Genomic DNA, 24391 nt, shown 5'->3' with positions numbered 1-24391 from the left:
TGGATCCAAAGCTAAAGTTACAATCATTGTCGCTGGTTCCACCAACTTATCTGAAGCTTCTACAAACCCAGTCAAATTTAAACTGTCATTAGATATGGATAGAAAGTTTCCATAGGCTGATCCAAGTCTTTTTTCTTAAATGGTGGAATATAATAAATTTGTGCAACAGGAGGAACTGATTTTTCTGGTACTTTTAATATTTCTACCACATATCTTTTAAACATTTCCAGAGGAAACAAAAATTGCACTCTTGGAAATGTTTTTAAAAAGTACATTACTTCGCCAAAATAAAATTTCCAGGTTCTCCTAGTATTCAACTAGGGCTTCTTGTACATTTCCAATTTACAAACATTTTCCTTAACTGCATTCAATCTTCCATTCTCCTCTTGAGCAAAATTCTGACTCTAAAGTTTACACCTTATTTGTTATAGAGGAGCTCTATAGAGAGAGAATGACCCAGTCCCGTTATGACTTTCCAGATTTCCTCTAAGGTAAATTGGTCAGATTTTGCCAAGTAAAAAATTCCTCTCACGTTGTTGTTGTTGTTGTTGTGTCTCCCCAGTCCCAACAAGGGCTTACAAACCTGATAGTCTATTCCCCTAAGAGGACAGATAACTCTGTGGGGTCCTTACATAAGGGTCCTTAAGTAGCTAACTCATTGATGGGGCAAATTAGAGGTGGTGACCTAGTTAACCTATTGAATCACAAATGTTCACCGAGATTACTCCTGAATGGCCTTGCTGGTAATTGCACTCTCTTTCTGGGATATCTCAAATGATTTTTCTCTCTTGTTAATATGTTGGTATAAAGAATATCTTTCAGCCCATAACTCTTCCAAAGTCTCTTGTTCCTTCACCTTCTACCACCAGCAACAATTCCTCCCCATGGCTCCCCCTGCTTCCAAGCCCAGGTTGATGATATCTGTTATAGCCTATCCAGGAGCTGTGGAGGCAGCCTGTTGGCTTGTCAGATAAACAGCAGCAAGCCTCGGAAGGGGACTTAGCAAAACACTGAGGTCAGGGGAGAAGGAGACATTTCCTTTTGCGAACTCCTCAACAACCTTTCTTGCAGACCTTCCACAAAACATTAGATAAGTGATCAATTGGACCCCTTGCTGGAATGGGACTTGGGCCTGCAGAGGAAACTCTTGGTCATTCCTTTCTCATCTGACCAGGTATATGGTACAAAATAATATTACCCAACGAATCAAAGGTAAATTGGAGAATACCAGCAAAAGGAGAGAGCATTTCACAGATCGTGATTCACTCAAGGCACCATCCTGTTCCCCCCTGACCTCGTCTGCTCTCCATTTCTTTCTACTTACATTGTAAGCGACATGGGTCAGAGAACCTCTTACCCAGGGGACACCTGCATGGCTCATTTTAAACATTCATTGTATCCATGCATTGACTTGGCTAAGGTCACTTTGTACAGCAATGAGTACACAACCAGTGCCACAGAACAATAAAATTATATTTGATAGGGAGGTGCAATACAGTGCAGTCCTTTTACTTTCTTAAATCCTGTTTCATAAAAGGAAAACTGTCCTTTAAAAGATAATCCCCTAAAGCACTGAATTTCATAATACAACCATTTTGCATAGTTGATATATACAGCATGAACATTAATTATTGTGGAGGGTAGGGGGTGCACATTGATTAAAATCATATGTCAGCAAAATGTTGACCAAAAAAATCTGTTTTACTCAATCAGTATTTTAAAAACTGGGGAACTCAAAGATTTCATAAGTTCCATGTTTCATAGGGGCAGAAAACTGTTTACTTACAGGCCAATACAGTACAGTGCTGCTCTGGCAGAGCACACTGTTAACACGCGATTGGACACGCGTTTGACGCGTTAGCTTTACCCATTATTCAGTAAGGGGTAATAGTGCGTCGAAAATGCGCAGCCAACCCCCCCCGAAACTAATAGCGCCCGCAACATGCAAATGCATGTTGATGGCCATATTAGTTCCTGCGCGATTCAGTAAGTAAAATGTGCAGCCAAGCCGCACATTTTACTTTCAGAAATTAGCACCTACCCAAAGGTAGGCGTTAATTTCTGCCTGCACCAGGAAAGTGTACAGAAAAACAGTGTACAGAAAACAGTGTACAGAAAAACAGTTTTTACTGTTTTTCTGTACACCCTCCGACTTAATATCATGGTGATATTAAGTCGGAGGTCCCAAAAGTAAAAAATAATTAAAAATAATAAATAAATAAATAAATTTAAAATCAGCCCACGGCTCGCGGGTTGAAAACCGGACGCTCAATTTTGCCGGCGTCCGGTTTATGAACCCGTGGCTATCAGCAGGTTTGAGAACCGATGCCGGCAAAATTGAGCGTCGGCTGTCAAACTTGCTGACAGCTGCCGCTCCTGTCAAAAAAGAGGCACTAGGAACATGCCAGTGTCCCTAAGTGCCTCTTTTTACCACAGGCCCTCATTTGAATACTGAATCGCACGCACAGGAGAGTGGCCTGTGCGCTCGCCCTCTCTCCTGCGACTTTTACTGTATTGGCCTGTTAATGTTTACATAAAATGTGCGCTAAATACTTTTTGTGCCTCACATGTAGAGCATTGTATCATTTGGTGCATTACTGATAATGTAAATAAACATTTTCCACTAATAAAAAAATGAAAGTTAAAAAAAGAAGCATCACTAGGTAGAAATGAAGTAAAAACCAAAATACTTAAAAATTGATACATAGGGACAAGCTGGAATACCAGTGCTCGAGTCCCCTGAGGCTTCGTGGGAGGCAAGAGCTGCAGACACAACTGAGGACACCTGTTGTTGAAGGCTTCTTGTTCCTGGGGCCTATAAGAAGCAGCGAGCTGCCACCGGTGTGCAAAAGCCACGCGCCAAAGAGGCACACTCCTTATGTTGGATTCTTGCGGCGCCAGCTCAATGGGGAGGAAAAGGAAAGGCAAAACATCAGTGTCCTCTTCAACTTCAGTTTCTACACGCAAACCCATGGATTTACGTCTACAGAGAGCTAATAGTGCAAGTTAATTTGAGCACAGAGTTAGCAGAGGCTTCTCTTTCTCCCGAAGCATGATCCCTCCATGGCCTCAAACTCAGATAGTCTTGCAGGAAGATGTTAATGAGGCAAGCCCTCCTGTGGCAGTATAATATTTTGAAGATGGGATGTCAGCCACACCTGATATAGAGAATGTAACCGTTCCGACAAGATCTGCATGTGGTATTGCGGATCCTGTGCAAATACGTACGTCCATCAAGAGGACAGAGTTGAGTTCTTCTGAGGAGATAGCCAAGATTTCTTTGAGGGACATTTGGAAAGAGATTTACAGGACTGAGACAATTCTTTCTAGGACTGTGAACCAGCTTTGTGAGTATACCACTGGAGCAACCAAGACATTTTCTGTTCTTGAGACAAGAACTATTACTCTAGAGTCTGTTAATGCTTATTCTGGGACTATTACTAATCTGCAATCTGCTGTGGCTACAGGCATTAAAGATGGTTTGGCTATGCATTACAAATGTGAAATATTAGAGAATAAGATGCAATCCAGAAATTTTTGTTTATTGAATTTTCCACAAATTCGCTTTCTTTCTGGTAATGAATTAAGAAGTATGTTACTGAAGTTCTACAATTTTTACCTAATAGTAATACTTAGACCAAGGAAAATTCCTGTTTACCTGATAAGAGGAAGGTCATTAGTTCTGAGGAGGGTGCCTCGGATATGCTGGCACCTTGCCCCTGGTTCTGATCTTTCACTTTTTCATCAATCTTCCTCAGATATTATTGCAACAAGAGTTAGAATCCGATAAGGATATTTTCTTTCGCCAATATTTGAAATATAAGGGTAGTTTATTTTGTGGCCAAAAGATCCTGGTATTTCCTGATGTCTCTAGAGAGACATACTTAAAAAGGAAACAGTTTCTCCAATTGAAGCCTCAAGTCTTGGCTATTGGAGCTTCTTTTTATCTGAAATTTCTCTGTAAAGGTGTGATAATGTTTCAAGGTAATGGGTTTATTTTTATTGACCCTGTACATCTTGAAACTTTAGTTAAGACAAATTTATATTTGTGATTTTGAGGCTGAGGTATGTTCCTGGGTTATTAGTCCCTTTAGAGTTTCTTCTTTAATTTGCTTAATAAGCTATCCCCCCTTGATATATGTGGACTCGTTCAATATTGTCTTTTGCTAGTTATTGAAGGATTGACTATTGCCTGATTTTCCTGTTTATATGACGATGTAAAATTTAATAAAGCGTGAATTTAAAAAAAACTGCTACATAAATGGATGTGGGCTCTTTTTTGCCTTACCATTCTGAGTATTAATCAGGACATCGGTGGTGTAGATAAATGTTTATAGAAGCTGAAGCTATCTGAATATGTGGTGTGTGCCTGTACAAAGGAAAACAATGGCCTACAAACAAAAGATACATAGACTTACATGCAAACCTGACCGCACCTAACAGTCTCTGAACATCATAAAAGGCCCAATTCACTGAGGTTTTTTCCTCATGGACACAGAATGGGAAAAAAGTCTTACTGAATCAGACCCATATGCCAGGTATGGTATAAGAATTAATGTCACATCTAAAATATCTTTCATCACCTGCAACTGATTCTGTTATCAGCTGCTTAGTATGTTCCTAGATTCTTTAATTATTAAACTGACCATGTGACCTTGGAAGCTGAGGCTTATGAATCCTTGCTTATTTATGCTGCCAAGCACCGGCACATGAGCAGAAGTGAAAAACATCCTCTTCTGTCCCTTGTAAGCTTAAAACAATTCAGAGAAACTGTACTTTTTGTGCCATTACCAATAAAAAGCATTAAAACTCAAATTGACTCATGCCAAATGAGTATCACTGAATTGCGGTGTTTGGAAGCTTGAAGTCAGAAATACTGAAATTATTTATAAAATGTTTGTTTTGGCTCTGGAAAAGACATCTCTAGTTATATGTGCATTTTCTTGCTGTATCCTTGGAGAATTTCTCATAGTGGCCAGATTTCAATACATCTTCAATACATGGACTGGGGGGGCGGGGAACGGGACGGACGGACGGACCAGCATTAACACATTTTGACAAATGGACTTCAACAACCATAACTCACAAAAGATGAAGCCACAACTAACTTTATTTAGTAACTCTCATACATGAATAAATCCAGTGTTTTGTAGAGCCTTATATAAAAATGCAATTGTATCAAGCATTCCAAAAAAACACAACTTATAACTTTCTGGGAAGAAAACATGGCATGGCAATTATGAAATACACAATTCACTAATGCAGAATTTATATCTGGATTTATCTATTTAAAAAAAACCTATTCTAAAAACTTGTATCCTGCACTATTGCCCATTCTAGGTTCTTTATAATTTTAAAATCCAAATGGAGGAAGGAAAACAAGCAGTTTTTTGTCATAACAGGATAAGAAAAAGGACATATTAGTTGTATAATAAAGCCCAAAATATCCTAAAAATGCAAAAATATTATGACCAGTTACTTTGGCTAAAATAAAAAAAGAAAATGTTAGTAGCTGCATACTGAGGACATCAGCATACTAACTACAAGTACAGTACTAATTATTCTGGGCTCAATATCATACAAAAGGTGGTCTATTTTCAAAAATGAAATGCATACGAAAAGGCTTATGTGGGAAAAAAAAGAATTAATACTGACCGCTGCCTTTAAGAGGTAATTTTCAAAGCCATTTCCATGCATAAAACAGAAATTATCTTTTATAAAACTGCCTGGGGTTTGCACACACAAAAAGAAGCATGTGACCCAATTTCATACTTGCACGCCTTTCTTATGTGCACAAGAGAGGCATTCCAGGGGCTGAAGTTTGGATTTACGAGCACACTTTTAAGAAAGTGCGTAAATGTGCATGCACAAGTTTTGTCCTGCAGAGAGCAAGTGTAACCTTGTGCAAGTGAATTCTTGCATGTTATTTCACATAAGATCACTGTGAAACCTCGTGAAACTTACATGCAGAGCTGCCACATAAACTGGCCGCAATGTTACAAAACTGCCCTCAAAGCACATCTACAAAGCTCCTACCCAGTCCCATACTTTTATATTTTAACACCTAGTCATTCTCTAAGCATGAACAGCTCATAGTGTGCTGTGTATGTGTGAAGGTTCCCAATGGTTCACTTCAAGCAGTTTAAGGCAAACGTTAGAAATTATGACTATACCGTTGAATGCTGCATGCTAATTATAATCTCGTTTGAGGCATATTTTTCATCTGTAAATAATGAATATGTTCAGTCATATCTTTTTATAACATGCATTAAAGCCCACACTTCTAAAGACTCTTTTTATACCATTTTCTCTTAACTATGATAAAATCTCATTCCAACACCACCACCTCAGCTGATGAGGTGCTAAGTTTCTTCTGATACAGTTCATTAAGACTTGAAACTTTAAAAGCTATAAAAATGAATTATTGAGATCCTACCAAACAAAATTAAAACTATCGGTACAGAACTTAACATTCTTTTCTCGGGCAATGACTGCTGATATGGGCACAACAAATAGAGAAAATCCCTAATATGGCTCTAAAAATATTTGTTTCACCTCATAGCATAAAGTATGAACAGATCAAAACTAATTTCATTAGTACAAATAAAAGTTAAAAGAAGATATTTGTTCCTATTAAAGCAGAAGAAAGCCATGGAACACAGAAGAAAACACAGATGCATACTGTGTGTCTACCTACAACATGCTTTGTAGATTAGATTTGTTAAAAGAAAACCTACAAAAGTATAGCTAATCCAGCTAATAGGCTAATGAATGTGTTAAAATGCAAGATTTCAGGGCTATTAACTAGGGCTCTTCCTCACACTATCTCCCTTTCTTCCTCTTGTGAAACAAATGATGATGCCTGTTACAATCCACAGTGCAAAACCAGAAGAAAGAAATGGAGCTTAAACATAGCCCAACTTCATAACCCCTTTAACATTAAATCACATTGGGTACCATTTCAAATATATTTATTTGACCATTTGACAAGATGCAAAGCAACTCCTAATGTATTGTCTGGATTTTGTTAGCAGAAGGCAAACACAAAGGGCACCTCGTACACTGAAGACTGCGGAAATCACAAGTATTTTGTGCACCGAGATAACACATTGAATCAGAAAATTACCAATGGAGTGCATACTCTTCTCCCGTTGCTTTAATCATCTCATACCAACCTGTCTGGTTTCTCTTATTTACACCTATGTATCTAACCAGAGCAACACAATCTGCTCAGTTTTAATTCGCTTGCATATCATTGTTATTATTGCCTGCACAGTTTTTGTTTTGAAAACTAAATCATGACTGTTAAGAGCAGGCTTCTGAGCAGACCCCAATTTTCCTTGCTCAAAGACTTCATGTCAGGAAAGGTTTGATTGTAAACAATCAGAAATAACAGTAATATATTAAGTTTTCTAGAGTAGATGGTCATTGAGAACATAAACTAAATTACAAACTGCATTAGTTCATAGGTGCAGCACACCAATATTTATTTTAAGAAAATATGCAAGTTTTACCATCATAAAAACAGTTTTCATAATCGTGCGTTATGATCATTTTATTCTAACGATTATTCTACATTACAAAGGAAGTACATGCTCAAACAAGACACCTCAGCAGTATTTTAAAGCAGTAAACCACCTAGCCAATTTCTGTATATTCTGTAGTTTTTCTAATCCACTCTCCCTGTGGTTGAGCAAAATCGAATTGCCTCTCACATTTGCAGACAGCTCTGTGAAGGTGATAATAGAGCTGCTCCCTGCTGTCATGAGGCAGGAAATAGGAAAATGGCATATGGGGCTAGAAAGAAATAAAAAAAGGAACTAAACAAGAACAAAAGAGATTTCAACAAAGGACAACTATAACCCAATATGCTTTGCAAGTTAATCTCTTTTCAGAATCATTTAACATACTTAATCATTCATCTGGCTCCTCACTGAAAATGCAAATGGTTGAGACAATCTTTGGGAGAACTTTAATTGTCTAAAATGTACTGAATGCATATCAAAAAGCACCCAGAATATATCATAATCAAGGTCTGCAGTATCAGTCACTCTAACTAGATTTTTGGATATTTTAGCTCCCCCAAACTTATTAAAACAATTTTGCCTGCTCCTTAAAGCACTAGATTTTAGAAAACCAAATTCATAAAGGTTAAAGGTTACAATGGCATTCTAAATTCATATCCCATTTACTATGGCTTGACTATACCTCCCCTAACAAAAGGGAGAAATGAATGAATACCAGGGTACAAGAGAACAGAGAGTCATAACCTCCACCTTAAATTTGAATTCAGCTTTTGAAATAAGCACGAAAATATGCTAATGTTCCAAGTTCACTCAACTGCATTTCATTTGAGTAAAAAGGGTAACTAGTAGCACACATATGGCAGATGATCTTTGGTGCACTAATAACTAACTGCAAGAATTTTAATGTGTCATTTGCAGATTTTAATTCTTTTTGTTTCCCACATATGTAAAAAAAGCAATTAAGGCTTTTTTTTTTTTTTTTAACATTTCTGATTTGTAACTTAATGAGTGGAAAAACAAAACAGGAAAAAAAAAAAACACTCAACTGTACCTTTCCTTTTACGCTTTGAATAGGATCCACTACTACTGCTACAGCTCTTTCCGATAGGGCTTCAAAGCTCTGTTGAGTATTGATATCGACTCCAGACAGCCAACAGCCAAAGCCAGGGTGACTGTGATACCACCCAACCACCATCTCAGGCCTGAAACAGTGAGGGCACAGTCAGAGTCTCCTTTAACAGTGCCAGCAATAACAACGTACGATACGAAAAGAAACATGAAGGTAACAGGGTATAAATTAGGACCAGAGAAGGGAAACCCAGGTGTGAAAAAGAGTACCATTAGAAACATTCACCAAACTATCGTGAAAACATGGAAATGAATAAGTGTGACAAAAGGAGTGCTATCATTAAGGGATGCACATTAGCAATGGTAGATCATGCTTTCAATTTTTTCACCCTGTTACCACACCTTCCCTGAGCCAGTTTTTACCCTTTCAGCACTTGAGTAAATATCTACTCTTTAAATATCAATTAAACCAGCAGTAGAACTAGGAACTCAGTCAAAAAGCAATTTGCACTGTTCTGCTCAGCTGCTGAGCCTTTTGCTAACATTAATTTTGAAGTTTTTTCACAGTAAAAGAATTCGAGCAAGCAGATGACAACTGTTGAGAGGTAGAGAGTAAAATACCATAAAAATTTGTTTAACACTACCATACATATGTTTTGTTGGAGAAAATTGTTTACAAATAAAGCAATTAACCACTTGCTTGTAAAAATAGTTACAGTAATACTGCAAGATCTCTTCTTTCCTAACCACTTACTGCACTGACAGTTAAACAATGCAGATGGGAAAATATTTTCTGAAATTAAAGTGAGCAAGGCTGGTCCCCAATGCATGGGGGGTGGGGAGGGAGAGAGCACACAAGCAACCGTCCAGTAAATGAAACTAAAGTCAAAGGGAATCCCAGGCAAATTGCATTAAGTGCTGTGCCTTGATTGTGCTGGCACCAACATCTCACCGGGTGGCAAATTTCCCTGTATCAGCCCACCAGGTCACACCAGGAAGAGGAGATTTGTTTTCATTTGGAAGAGCTGCCTTGTGAGAGAATGGGTAAGCAGTGGCACAGAGCGGGCAGAGTATTCTTTTTTTTGTCATTACCTCAGCTCACATGCCAGTGATCATAGATTATCTATGAATTTATTGTTGATTATGCTATAGATCAAGAAATGGAAACCTGCAGAAAATCATAGAAGGGGGATCTGCGGGCCTGTGCTGATTTCTGTCTTCTCTCCTTGGCTCAAGGGAGGGGATCAGCAGGCCCATGCTAGCCATGGGCACTGGATGGCAAGCAGTTTTTGTTTTTTTTTTTAATAGCAGCTGCTGTAACAGCTGCCACACAGACTTTTCTCTCTTCTTTTACAGACCATGCTTACAACACCTTTTTAGAAAACTAATTTTCAACAAAACTAAAGCCTTTACTTTTTGCAAAGACTGTAACCATGTGTACAGAGAAATAGAAACTGCCATTAATGTCCTCATAAAAAATGGGTAAGTTCCTTAGTATATAGATATATAGGACCTAGATATCAAAATGTTAGAGATAAGATGTTGGCCTTGATGAAACTTTAGTCTGACCCAGTATAGCATTTCAGATGCATGAAAGGCTCTGTTAAAATGTTAAGGCATGTGTATAAAGTGTATGGATGGAATTATATAATGCTTTACATACTCTGGGAGTAAAGCAACTTTTTAATAGAAAAAACTGTTTGATTTCTAATTTTTGATCTGTATTCCTGTTCCTGCAGTCCCATATGGCCTCAGATATAACTCAAGGAGCAACGGCTCTGCCACATTAGAACTAGCAACAAAGGGGGTGTGAGCGCAACATTTTCACTATTCTGAAATTTAAGGAGAAAATAACTTTTCAACAGTTACTTCTATATACAAAGTCCATATAGCATCAAAACAGCACCATGCATTTGTAACTGCACTTTTAAACATAGACAGCTTTTTGGGTTGCCCCAGGAAATGCAGTTGTCAGTTGCTGCTTTAACATCTGTTACTTACCTTCCTGTCTGCTTCAGCATATCCAACATTTTAGCTTGAAACACTGGATCAACCGCCTCGACACTGACACCCTGAATTAAAAGAAAAGATAGCCATTTTTTGTTCACATAGCAACATCCATATGATGAACATTTCAGAAACTTTAGCATGCAAAAATCTGTTTCAGGTCAGAAAGAAAACAATCTACAGCTTTGAACTCAGGTTTTGTATAATGCCAAAACTGCATCCTGAAGAGCAGATAAGACGCAATTCACAGCAATAACACATTCCCTTTAAGTTTCTGGACATCTGCTCAACAGTCAAGCAATGTCCACTGCTTTTCTTATACAGCAATCAGTTAAGTTAGCACAAGAAAAACTATAATGGCTTTGAGAGAGAATAAAATCCTAGAATCATCATGATAAATAAACTCTGAAATCTTCCATTTGCAGTTTGATCAATGAACATAAAGTTACATACTTACTCCCTACAGCAGTGCCACACAGAGCAACATGTCCTCTGCACTGAAGCTCTAAGGTGTTTGCAAAGCAGGCAACTAACTTGAGCGTAACCAGTGCTAGTAGGGCAGTTTTAAGTTTAGACAAAGAGAAAGCAAAAATAAGTACATACATAAATAAATAGATAAAAATAAAGAGAAGGACATAGAGAATATGTTTGCTCTCTAGTCTTCTGGGAGAAGATGAGGTGTCAGCACAGTTACCAGATATGCTCAAAGATTACTGTCAAGCTTTCAAAATTAACCACACATTTCAATTTCTAATACCAGCAATAACAGCATTCTGATGGTGCAGACAAGGGTGATTAAGGCTAGAAAAGAGCTAATCGTCTGTTTTTGCAGAGCACAGTGCAGATGACTGAAGTTCAGGTCTGGGCTCTGCCAGCCAGGGTGAGTTATCAGGCCTTGGGAGAGACCAACATACTATCAGTGTATCCAGCTGCACAATAGCATGCATGGGTTCAGTCTCAGAGGTAGCATTCCTTTCACACCTCTCTAGCTGAGAATTCTTTCTGATGCTGGTATCCTACAAGCACCACAAATGGAGACTGGAAAGTGATATGAAAATGAAAAATTACAAAAAATAATTGAATACATAAAATGTTTACTGTAACGAGGACGTTAAGAGAGTGTGCTCACCGTTCCAGACTGTGGCATGGCAAACACGTCAATCACCCGAACGGTATAGTCATCAACAAATTCTCCAAGCATCAGACCCATAACTTCCATGGGAACACCAGCACGGCCGTGTTTCAACATCTGTCGGGAAGAAGGAACATGCACAAAGGTACAAGAGTCAGTTCTCTCTGAGAATAATGCTGGTCATGTCTTTAAATCATTTTTGTTTCTACAGCAATGCAGTAGTGGTGTCTTTCATGATGCAATATAAAAAGACAAAACATTTGCAAAACAAAAACAAAAAATATTACAGTAACATTACATGGACTCCAAAACAACCACTGTTCACATATGAAATAGATGCAACCAGGCAGGCTTGTAAATATTCTTTTTTTTAATTTTGTGGAACGATGGGTGCATGTTCCCATCCGTCGCTCCTTATATGTTTTCATGGAAAAGCTTACCTTTAGCAGTGCAAGGGAGGAAATATACACCTGTTCTGCTGTGTCCACTGCAGGTGCATCTGCAGGTGGGCCCTAAAAAAAACACCAGCAAACAGCTTTAGTCCTAGAATATTTGTATCGCTTCAATACCATTGCGCAGTTTAAAGATTTTGATTTTATAGAATGACAAAGTTACTAACTTTTCATGCTATGTACATTAACATTTTCCTATAATACAGCACAATTTCCAAACTATAAATGTGCTTTCCTACTTAGAGGAGTTTTTCCCTCTAAGGAAATGATTCCACAATAAACCCCATAATGAAATAAACTTGCACATGCTATGCTGAGCCTAAAATGAATAAGGAAAGGAGGACTTTTCCACTGGACACAGTTATTCTTTAAGCAATGCTAACCCTTCCTTAGCTGCAAAATGTCTTCAATACGCCAATTACCTATGTGTTTCTTACAGTGGTGTGAATGTAAATGCTGCTGGGGTAGCACGATTAACTGGCACCAACACAAACAGCAATTTCCCTCTGCTTCAGCAGCTAAAGATAACTTGCAGATAAGGGCTATGGGAGCACTTTGCAAATACACAGGTACAGTGAAAAAATGGATCTCCAGTCCCTAGGTGGAAAAGCTGTGAACAAAATGCTTTGCTCTGTCACACAAGTAGTTCTTAAAAAAAAAAAAAAAAAAAAAAAATTAGCACAATTTATTTAACACACATCAAACATCAACCTGATCTGTTGAATTTGAAAAAAAAAAAAAAGTCAGATGCTATTATTTTGGGGGAAAATCTTTTCTATTACATTGCAGAACTGCAATTGTATACTAGAGCCCTGGTTTACTAATTTTTAGAAAATTACCATAAGTATAACGTTTAGCTTTCACCACCCCATGCCCTTCTCTGAATTTGTCATAACTCATTTTAAAAGTCAGGCTAATATCTTTCTTTAAATCAGGGCTTTTCAAACCTGTCCTGGGGACAGGAGATTCAGTATATGCAAATTCATCTCATGTATATTCATTGTGGATATCCTGAAATCCACGCTAGCTGTGATGTCCCCAGGACAGGTATGGGAAGCCCTGCTTTACATCATGTTCTTGATGTCAGGCTAAAAAGGATGAAAAGTATTCTCAATTTGTTCTGTTTACAAGAACAATATAGAAGTTTGAGGTAAACCTTTGCTGCTTTACTCGCCTGTTCTCACCTTCGCTATATAATAACATTTCCTCTCCCATGTACAGTCCATTACTTTTGAAAGGAAGCAAAAAAAAAAAAAAAAAAAGGGAATGGAAATCATTCCACAGCTTTTTAAAGGAGCCATCTCTGGCATGATTTCTGTTTCAGAGGTGGGAGCTCAGTTAAAAGTGCTGTTTCAAAGGCAATGCAAATTAGAGCCGTGCTTTTATTTAACTAGACAAACTCGAAGCATCTATTCCTTTCTAAAAGGCTCACCTTACTCCTTGAAAATTAAAAAGGTCTGCTATCTGACTACAAATCAGAGATTCTCTGAACTAAGTAGCAGAGCCAAGTCAGGAAAGGGGCCTAGCATCTGCTATGACAGAATAAAAACCAGCTGAAAGGTGATAAAGGTTTTTAACAACAGGAATATATTGAGAAAAAAATAATGTGTTTGACATCAGTGTTCCAGAGGAAAGAAGGCTACAATGGATATACTTTGCAGGGTTTTTTTCCCCTTATTTTCCTTGGTACAAGTATACCTTACTTAGATTAAGTCTATATTCTATTGTTACTAATCAATGTTTTAATCTTTTACTTTGCCTTTTCAAATTAAGCCATCTGAAAGCTGTTTCTGAAATACCAACTTGTATTTTTTTCCAGAACTGAAATTGCTGCCATAGTGCTAGAACTCATCTGCACGCACCTCAGTCAGTTAAGTTCTTTGCAAGTGTGATGTTTTGCCTTTATCAAATAGAATATTTTCTAACGAGAACTTGACTTGCACATGAAAAGGTTCCCCAGTTTAAAATGTTGACCACATGATGGCTATCCAATAACATTATGTAAATAGAACTCTGAAACTTCCCCACAGACAAATCTCCACATCACTTCCAACAGCACATAAGTTGATGGCTGCTGCAGAGGACACATGGGTATGGAGAGTAGCAGTCTATCTGCATACTTCTCCCAGCTGCCTTGATGGTTGACTTCAGAAGCCACCACAATCCATCTTGGGCCTCAGCTGCTCCCACACTCTGTGCTCTTCAAAGTAGCCAGCCAGGTTCTGGGGAATTGCAACCTATCTGCATACTTTTCCCAGCTACTTCGGTGGTTCACTCCAAAGTCTCCACAATCCACCTCTGGCTTGAGCTGCTCCCACCCTGCATTCCTTGTGCAGCCGGCCAAATACTGGGGAGGTTACAAGGTCTCTCTATTTCCTATGGCTCCACTACATTTTCTCTTCCTAATGCTAATTCCCCTGCTGCAAACCATTACTGAACCAAGTCCATCTTCCCCATTCCCTACATTCATCTCACCTGCCATGCCTACTGCTCTAAAACCTCAAAGTTCTCTTCCTCTCATCCATCCATCTCCACTCTCCCTGACACCACCTTATCCTTGTCATCACACCTAAGTATTCTGCTGCTCCTCCTCTTATTCTCAGCCCCTGAAGGCAGCTTTCACCCCATTGGTGCATAATCAAACCATTACCCCTCCAATCATATCACTATTCTCCTTCTCCTGCACTCTTCTCTTCCTCTCGTGTTCCCTGTGGAATGCTCACTCTATTTCCAAGAAACTTGCCTACATTCATGACCACTTGATCTCTCATACACTTCATCTCATTGCCTTGACCAAGTCCTGACTTTCCCCTGAAGACTCTGCTTCACTCACTGCTGTCATGGAGGTTATATTTCTCCCATTCACTTTGTTCAGTAGGTAATGGTGGTAGTGTTGGTGTTGATCTGCCACTCTTCTTCGAGGTCCACTCCATCTGCTACCTCTCCAAGTAGCTGTCACTTATCGACCCCCTGATAAATACCCTTCCTCCTTTCTTGCTAATTCTAGTTTTCATCTTCACCCTCTCTTACTCTTGGCAACTTTAACCTCCATGTTGATGACCTATCAGATTCTTATGCTTCAAAACTCCTTTTCCTTAACCTCTTCATTTGATCTCCAATTCTGCTCTACTGAACCTACTCACAAGCATGGCCACAGCCTTGACCTAGTCCTTTTCTCTAACTGCTGTCTCAGAGCTCTCTACCTCAGTTCTTCCTCTATCAGAGTATCATCCGATAATTATCACACTAAACCATCCTCTCCCACAGCCTTGTCCATTCGCCTTCAACACTTTCAGGAATGTCCAAGCTGTCAGCCCTTGTAACCCTTTCAGTACTGTTTCAGCTCTCCTTTCCTTCACTAAATTGTCTGAGTCAGTTGGCAAAGCAGTTTCTTCTTATACTATATTCTCCTTTGCTTTAGATACTTGTGCCCCTCCCCTTACTCTGCTTGTAAAACACACAAAAATCCAGCCTTGGCTCACCCCTAGAATTTGCTTCCTATATTCCGGTGCCTGCTCTGCAGAACGTCTCTGGCTAAAATACTGTGCCCATGTAAACTTCATATATTTCATATTCATGCTGATCTCCTTCCAGTCTGCTATTGCACTAGCCAAGCAATATTACTTTATTCATCTTACAAACTCTCTTGTATCCAGCTCTTGTCATCTTTTTGCCAAGTTCAATTCACTCAAACTTCCTTGGAATCCCTTCCCAGACTATGGCTAACTACTTCCATGACAAGATTCACAAAATTAGTCTTTCATGTTCAACTAGGTCACCTCTACCTCCCTGCTCCCTCCACTTCTTTCCTCTACACTTTCCCACTCTCTCCTCCTTTTCTGAAGTCAGGGTGGAGTAAACTGTCCATCATCTCTCCTGCTCCAAACTCACTACTAATTCCTCTGAACCATTTCCACCCATTTCCTCACCTTTGTTTTCACTGCAGTCCTCCTCCCTTCCATCTATCACATCCTCAATCTATCACTTGCCACTACTACTGCTCGTGCTGCCTTCAAACATATTCCTCAAATAAAAGCCTCACTGGACCCTACCTGATAACTATCATCCCATCTCCAACTTCCATTTTGCTTCCAAACTACTTAAACGTGCTGTTCACTGCCCCTGCCTTGACTTTCATCTCAAGCCATTCTTGATCCCCTCCAGTCTGGTTTGCACCCTTTACGTTCTACAGAAACAACCCTTGCCAAAGTCTCCAATGACCTGTTTATGGATAAAACCAAAGGCCTTTACTCAGTCCTTATCCTCCTTGACCTATGTGCTACTTTTGACACTATGACTACTTACTCCTTGATACTCTATGCTTATTTGGATTTTGGGACTCTGTCCTGTCTTGGTTCTCTTCTTACCTCTCCCATTACACTTTTAATGTTTCTTCTGGTGGATCCTCCTTCATTGCCATCACACACTATCAACTGGTGTGCCTCAGGGTTCTGTCCTTGGCCCTCTTCTCTTGGTGAGCTGATTTCCTCTCATCTTTATGCTGATGATTCCCAGGAGTTACCTCTCTCCATCAAACATTTTATAAAGAATCCAGACCCAGATCTCAGCCTACTCATCTGACATTGATGCCTGTATATCCTAACCATCACCTTAAACTCAACATGGCCAAGAGAGAGAGCTCATCTTTCTCCCCATGCCCACTTTCCCTCATCCTCCTTTCTCTATTTCTGTGGCTAATATTGCAATCCTCCCAGGCCCTCAGCTCATAACCTTGGAGTTTTTGGTTTTTTTTACTCATCTCTCTCCTTCTCTATGCATATCCAAAACACTGCTACACCACCAAAATCCATCCCTTCATTTCTGAACATACTACCAGAACCCTTATCCACTCTCACATCACCTCCCTTTTAAGACTATTGTAAATTGCTCTTCACAGATCTCCCAGTGAGCCATCTCTCTTCACTACAGTCCATCGAAAATTCAGCTGCATGACTTATCCTTCGCCAAAATCACTACACCTATATAACCCCTATTTCAAGTCACATTGGCTCCCTAGTTATCAATACAGTTCAGGCTCTTCTTACTCACCTACAAGAGCCTTCACTTTGCAGCTCCTCACTACTTCTCCTCTCTTATCTCTCTGTACATTCCTCCTCATGCACTCAGCTCACCAGGCAAGTCACTCCTATCTATGCCCTTCTCCTCTACCACTAAGTCCCGACTCTGTGCTTTCCACTTGCCCGCACTGTATGCTGGGAATAGACTTCTTCAGCTGGTATGTCATGCTTCCTCTCTTGCCTTTTTTAAATCCTGTCTAAAAACCCACCTTTTTTATGCCGTTTTTAAATCTTAACCCCTGATTGTCCTACAGCCTCAATTTTTAATCAATCATTTTCTTAATAAATTAAATTCCTAAAGTCTCTTTTGCGAAGTATGTTTGTCTTGACTGGACTGTAAGCTGTACAAGCAGGGACTGTCGCTACCGTGTTTTTGTACAGTGCTGCATATGTCGAGTAATGCTACAGAAGTGCTAAGTAGTAGTAGTAGTAGCAATAGTAGTAGCAGCAGCAGCAGGAATAGTAGTAGTAGTGAACTCTTTTCACCCCAAAAGGTGGTCCCTGAAGAAGAGGTTTAAGGTACAATAATGGGACAGTGTCAGACAGCTTGCAATGCCGCTGTCTCGCTGTGTGTTCTGTGGATAAAATATAAAACGTCAGCTCCTAGTTTTGTAAAATATGGCACACTTCCCAGGCACTTAAAAAAAATGAAAGGCTCATGTTCTGGCACAGAGCATTTACAGTAACTGCACCATTACTACAAGACAAATGTCTTCTGCTTAGTATTTCTTTCATAGTAAGGAAGCAGAAAAGGGAAGCGATTAATAGAATTCAGGAAAACATCCCCCCTCCCCCCCAATCTTTTATTAAACATTATTTTGAGCTGTGCCTCAAGAAAAGAAGTAAAAATGCCCAACTAAAATAAAAAGTAAATGGAAATCAAATAAAATATAAAGACGCATTAGAGAAACTTAAGATTTCTTGTGTACAAGGTTGTTTGTATGCCGATGACATAAATTGCGAGCCCTCACTGCTCCATACAGCACAGCACATTTTAACAACCAGTTCTAGTAGCAACAGAAGACACTCAAAACTATGAGTCTTGTATCAAAATCACCTACTCTTTTCAAGACATCTGTAATGTTTTCTCAGGAAATTACAACCGTAGAAAAATAAACTAATACAATTTCATGTCTCTGGTATATTTGATGTTCCAATAAATTTCAACACTTTAGTAGGATGCACAGCATTAAAAAAAAACTGGTGCGGTTCATTGTTGTCTGGGAAAACAAACTCCTTCAATCTGCCTTTGACTGTCAGAAAGCATATTAGCTAGGTAACTGACTTGCCCGCAGGGCAAGAATCTCAGCCATGGATTGCAAAAGAAGACCATATGACAAATTAAGCTGCATTACCAGATTAAACTGGGATCACCAGCACAGGTTTTTGGTAAACTGAAAACATCGTAGCTAGGGCTTCCTAACAGAATCTAATAAAAACTTATCAGTTTGCAATAATAAAAAAAATCTTTCAGGAATAGTTATGCAGTGCTTAGGAATATCCTAGCAGGTTAAAATGAAAACTGGGCATTTTTATCTTTATTAGTTTAAAACCTGATGCAGTATAATAAGCTGTTTTTCTATGGGCAACCCTTGCTGACAAAGTGCTAAGAAAGGCATTTGCTATCATAGCAACATAAAACTTGTGTTGCAAAGTGTTATCTACTCAGGCCTTTTAGCAAATTTGTTAACACTATTAGTTATATTACTCCACCTTCATCTTAGTGTGAACTTCTATCAATTATTAAGCCAATTTTATTATATGTTATTAAAATACCTGCTGATTACACATGAACCAAAGTGTCACTTTAGAGCACACCAGCACACTCATACTATTTATTTTACAGGTCTTTAAAAAAAGAATACAGATGAAGTTGTGATTATTTAATTATGATAACAACTGACATTCATTTTATGGTTTTTGGAAAAGAGGGAATTCAAAATGTCAGCATCTAGCTAAAAACAAACTTGAAACAGTGTCACCTGTGCTTTATAGTTGTTTAAAAAGCTGTGTCTGCTTGAACCTGCTTAGCTTGTTCTTAAATTCTAGTTAACAAGGATACACATAATGTTTTCAATACCGAGGAAAACCAGGTTCCTTAAATGGAGATAATAATTAACAAAAAATAAAATGATGAGCTGAGCTTGTACAGAACAAATCTTAACTTCCTGGCATTCAGGAGCATCAATTTCTTATATAAAATGTAAAATATAGGGCAAATTTATCCTCAAAAGCCTTTAAAATTAAGGTAGAAAAAAAATATAAATTAAGGATGTGTCACAAATATACATCTATCCACTTAGACTATTTATTGCTTGTCCTGCAAGGCAAGAAGCAACCTTTTAATACTTTAATTTTGTGAGTATTAAACAACTAGTGTGAAAAACAAGCTGCATGTAAACTATTTCTATTGCATCTGCTTCAATGACTAGCTGAGGCAACCTGTTATAGGAGGTGTTAATTGGCAATAGGAGTACAAGTCAGAAGCATGTTCCCCATCGTCCTAGCCCAGCAAGGCTAGGTCATTAAAGTGGAAATGAATTCTTTCCTGCTGACTTAACCCTTTAGGAACATAATTTCATCTGCCAGGCCTCAAGAAAAGCAAAAGGGTTTTTTTCTGAAAAAATAACTTTTCTTTCCTGCCGAAGCACTGTTTTTCTCATGAAATTAATCTGTCAATAACTCTACACAATACAGCAAAAAAAAAAAAATATATATATTTTCTTAACATACTGTTCAATTATAATTTACTTAGTCACATATAACAGGATATATATACATATATATATCAATATAGGAGTGGCCCGGTGGCTCATGGCAGTCATGCACTGCCATGCGGAGGATGTGGGCTCCATTTCTGCCAGAGGGCAATCATTTGCCAGGAAGGGGAGGAAAGGTGTATAACAGCAATATAGGGCCCCTGATAGCAGGATTTCAGAAGGAGATCCGAAATATGGCCTGCCTCCCTCCCCCAACCCAAGAACCGTTGCATCAATGCCTGAGCCTAAGTTGGGTGGCAATAGAAAAATAGATGAACAATCCCCAAGTAATTATGAATAAAGGCTTATGATGGTGGATCCCAGTCTCAATTTTGACTGATAAGGAGCAGGAAGAAACTGCTGGGCTAGAAAAAAAAAAGTTTATATATAATCACTCTAGGGATAGGAGGATGAAATACTTAAAAAGTGTATTTCTATCAATGTGTGCATGTTTAGAGGAAAAAAAAAAACCTCGGAAGAGTTTCTACATGTTTAGACTTACTAAAAATACTGTTAACATATAAATCCCTATAGTTTTTAGAAGGATACATAGCGATATAAACTTGCAGCACGTTCCCAGAGGTAGTAAATATTTCTAAACATCCTCAGTAGAAGCAATTCTTGTTCTAGCAAACAGTTCTTGTTTTCTTGGGAACACTGGCTAGGTCACTGCTGTTCATGAGAAACAATATTTGAAGCTGTTTTCTCTTCCTCTTTACCAGTGTAAGAAAGAAAAAAAGCCTCACAATTTAGTCATATGAAAAAACAGTAAGACAAATGCACACGTGTGATATAAAATGTTGCATGTTTGAAAAAGCTCAAATATTTAGTAATATATGACATAACGACAGTTTTTCACAGCATAGGAACTCATTATAAGCAACTTTGACTGCACATAGCTTTGACAATGTGTATCCTTTAATATTTTCCCTTTTTCTTTTTATGAAACATTGTCACAATTGTTACATAACACTAGAATGAAAAATAATTTGACATAGGGAAAAAATACAGGAAATAAACATTACACTTTGCACCTGGGAAAAAAATAATTTTAGGAAAAAGATTTCTTATTTTTCATAGGTATGAAGTTCCATCTAGCCCTCTAATTCCAAGTCAGATTCAAGCCAAAAAAAAAAAAGAAAACAAATGAAATTAAAAAAAAAAAAAAAAAAAAAAAAAGGAAAATTCAGGTTCCCTACTTCCAATAGCTGCTAATACCACCAATCCTGGCAAGGATGACAAATATAAACATTAGTAATTCTATCCTCCTCCTAGATGGCTCGCACTGGGAGATTCAGGAGACAGAGGCTTTGACCTTCGAGCCTGCATGATCATTAAAAAAATACTTCAGTTGAATTGATTCCCCTACTGTCTGACTAGATGGGTTGTACGGCCTTTATCTGCTATCATGTTCTATGTTTCTATATGAGGCATTTTACAAGGAAATCAAAGGAAAAATTCTGTACCATCAGAAGGCTTACTGACATTGTCAAGAACAATTTCCTCTTGCTTTAGATTACTTTACAGACACTGGGAAACACCTAAATGCTAAAAAAAGAAATTAAAAAACAATCTTTAGGTCCAATTCCAGTCAGGTTCAAGAATATAACAAACCACTAAAATGGCCTTGGTAACGTCATCCTCAAGGAGTTTCTGTAAGATGTGACTTAAATCCAAGCTATGTATTGGTTTTATCTTCTCTTTTGCCACACCATGGCTGCTCACTTCCTCACAGAGCAGTATATATGAAAGATAGGTGGGACTGCCTCTGTAGGCATCTTCCAAAACTCTAAAATAGAGATATAAAAAAACTGCAGTCCTGGTGGGCCACACAACAATCTGGTTTTCAGAATATCCTTAATAAACATGCATGAGATATAGTTCCATACAATAGAGTGCATGCAAATGTATCTCATGCATATTCAATAGGGATATCCTAAAAATCTAACCTCCACGATAACAGTTTGATACCACTGCTAGTTTAAAAGATATTTTTAAAACTTATCCACTGGAGAAATAGAAGATTTGAGTAAATTTATAAACCACAGCTTATGGTTTCTAATTTATTACGTAAAAGAAAAAACCTGAACTGGTTACTTGTAGGGCAATAACTACTTCTCTATGAACACCATGAGAATTATGATCTTTAATGATTTGATCTTGACTTTGGGACTTTGATTTATAATCAAAAGAAATATTTAAACATTCACTCATACATCTCAAGAAAGACACCTCCAAGTTGACAAATCACAGCCCATATTTTTCCCAGCATGTTGTTTTTTTGGGCCTTCTCAGATCACTGCTCCATTCAACCTTGAATGCATTGGAAGGGAGGAGAAAGATTATTCAGATCTCCTGATTAAGCCATGCATGTCTTATGCATCATCATTATCATCATCAGCTCCTTCTCAAGATGCCAACCAACTCCAGACCTGGCAACTATCACCCCCTCTTCCAACAACCCAGTTTTCACAAATAACCACTGCTCTATTCCACTCTGGTCTCACAGAGTCATCTACCTCTTGTAACATGCCACCGACCACGGGGTACTGCAACACGGTCGGTGTCTTGTACCTCATGATCCCAGGCTCAGTGCTGTGTCCTGAGACCTGCTGGGGCCTCCCAGCATGGCTCCTGGTATCCTGCTCTTATTGCTGCTCCAAGTAAGGGCTACATCACTTTACAGGGCCAGCGCCCAGGATTTCGTGGGACTGGTGACATCAGCACTGCTCTAACATAAAAGGAAGTTCACTTCTCTGGACTGGTGCCCGAGCAATAAGTCTTGTTTCTTCGTTCCTCTGCATCGGACTGTTCCTGTTACCAGCTACTTTAAAAACCCAGTCTGGTTCCTCCTGACCTTGCTTCTGTCTGCCCTGATCCTTACTCATCTCCAGTTTCTGAATGGACTTTGCCTGCCTCGACCTTGAGTGTCCGACCAAGTCTCTGCTTCACAATTCTGTACCATGCCTTAACTCTGTCAGTAGGAGTCCCAGGTCCACTCTTCCAAGCCCATGAAATCTCTCCTCACTCGGGGCTGCTTTCGCCCAACACTCTCCACCAGTTTGTCATGGGCTCCAAGGTTGTTTCCATTGAGCCCAAAACTCAGAATAATTTTGGCATTTGTCACGCTGCCTGGTGCACAGAGAAGTCATCATATTCTGGAGCTAAGAGATGTATTGATCACCAACTGAAATACCACAAGCAGTGTTGTCCTGAACAGGGAATAATCTGGAGAGTCAATGCCAGGTCCCTGAACCAAAACTGCTTTAAAGAGTGTACAGAAAAGACAGAAAGGGCTTATTTTCCCCTTCCTTTTCACCATGGAAAGATAAGAAAAAAAAAAGAATTGCAAGGAAAAAGAAAATATGAAGTTTTGGCTTAGGAGCCAGGAGCTTTGGGAAGTGACTCCACATCATCTGGGATTCCCCCCCCCCCCCCTTCTCATGTCTACTCTTAATTCTTCAATGTATGTTACATAAAAAGTATAAAACTGTTTTGCTTATGTTGGACTCACACGCCTTCATTTGATATAGCTAATAATAAAAAAGGAGCAGAGAGTGGCCTAATTGCCCACTGCCACCCATGAGGCCATGCTGGGGCTTGGCAGCCTAATTCCCCTTCCTCCTCCCCAAGAACGCTGAAAGTGTAAGGCCTGCCAGCTGATTGGCACCCCTTTTCCCACCACCCTACCCCCAAGTCCGGTAGGTTGGACTGTAATCCCCTTTTCAGTGGGTGTCCTGACTACAGGAGGTTGATTGAGGTCTCAAACTCCCTCCCTTTCTTTTTCCTCTCTCTCAGTTCACTGACCCTGGGAGGTTCTTGCTTGTGAACTCAACCTCCAAGGCCCGAGGCACACAGAAATGGCTAAGCTCACACTTGGGCTGTCCTTGCTTTAGGGGCATATTGTATTCTTACAAATGACTTTGGGTCTTATATAATCATCGGTCCAAATATAACCAGTCCAATGAAATAATTTTTTAAAGATTTTTTTCCTTTCAATATAGTGCTACTTCTACAAAAATATATAGAGATATACTTCTCCTTTAATACGTTCAATACCCAATTGGTCTCTTGAACATTAACCATGTTCTAAATCCGTTGTTGTCAATGGTCTTGCATTAATATGATGTTGATGACGGAGGTATATCAGTCATTTTGTTGTTGCTATTATTATATATGAGTGCATAAATGTTATAAACATTTCAGAGAAATGGTCGAAGGAGATAACCAATGAGAAATTGCAATACCAAGGTAAAAATTATAACACCACGATAGGGCAGATCAAATTGGTGAAAGAGTGGCATATAGTCAAGCAAGATAAAAAATCCTGCAGAAAACAAAATGTGTTTTAAAATCCTTATGGAAAGAA

At 38.8% G+C, this 24391-nt stretch overlaps 1 protein-coding gene across 2 annotated transcripts in view; it reads right to left on the bottom strand.

Annotated features, from left to right (window-relative positions):
• Positions 1-24391, bottom strand: part of PSMD14 (proteasome 26S subunit, non-ATPase 14) — a 204025-nt gene that overhangs the window by 79598 nt on the left and 100036 nt on the right. For both annotated transcript variants that reach the window (XM_029605601.1, XM_029605600.1), the window contains exons 3-6: positions 12174-12245; positions 11731-11850; positions 10596-10666; positions 8578-8728 (exon numbers count right to left, since the gene is read on the bottom strand). In XM_029605601.1, the coding sequence (XP_029461461.1) occupies positions 8578-8728; positions 10596-10666; positions 11731-11850; positions 12174-12245 (414 nt within the window). The remainder of the gene's footprint in view (positions 1-8577; positions 8729-10595; positions 10667-11730; positions 11851-12173; positions 12246-24391) is intronic.

Source organism: Rhinatrema bivittatum, chromosome 6 (assembly GCF_901001135.1).
Source record: "Rhinatrema bivittatum chromosome 6, aRhiBiv1.1, whole genome shotgun sequence".
Lineage (NCBI taxonomy): Eukaryota > Metazoa > Chordata > Amphibia > Gymnophiona > Rhinatrematidae > Rhinatrema > Rhinatrema bivittatum.
This window is presented reverse-complemented; position numbering and strand designations above follow the sequence as displayed.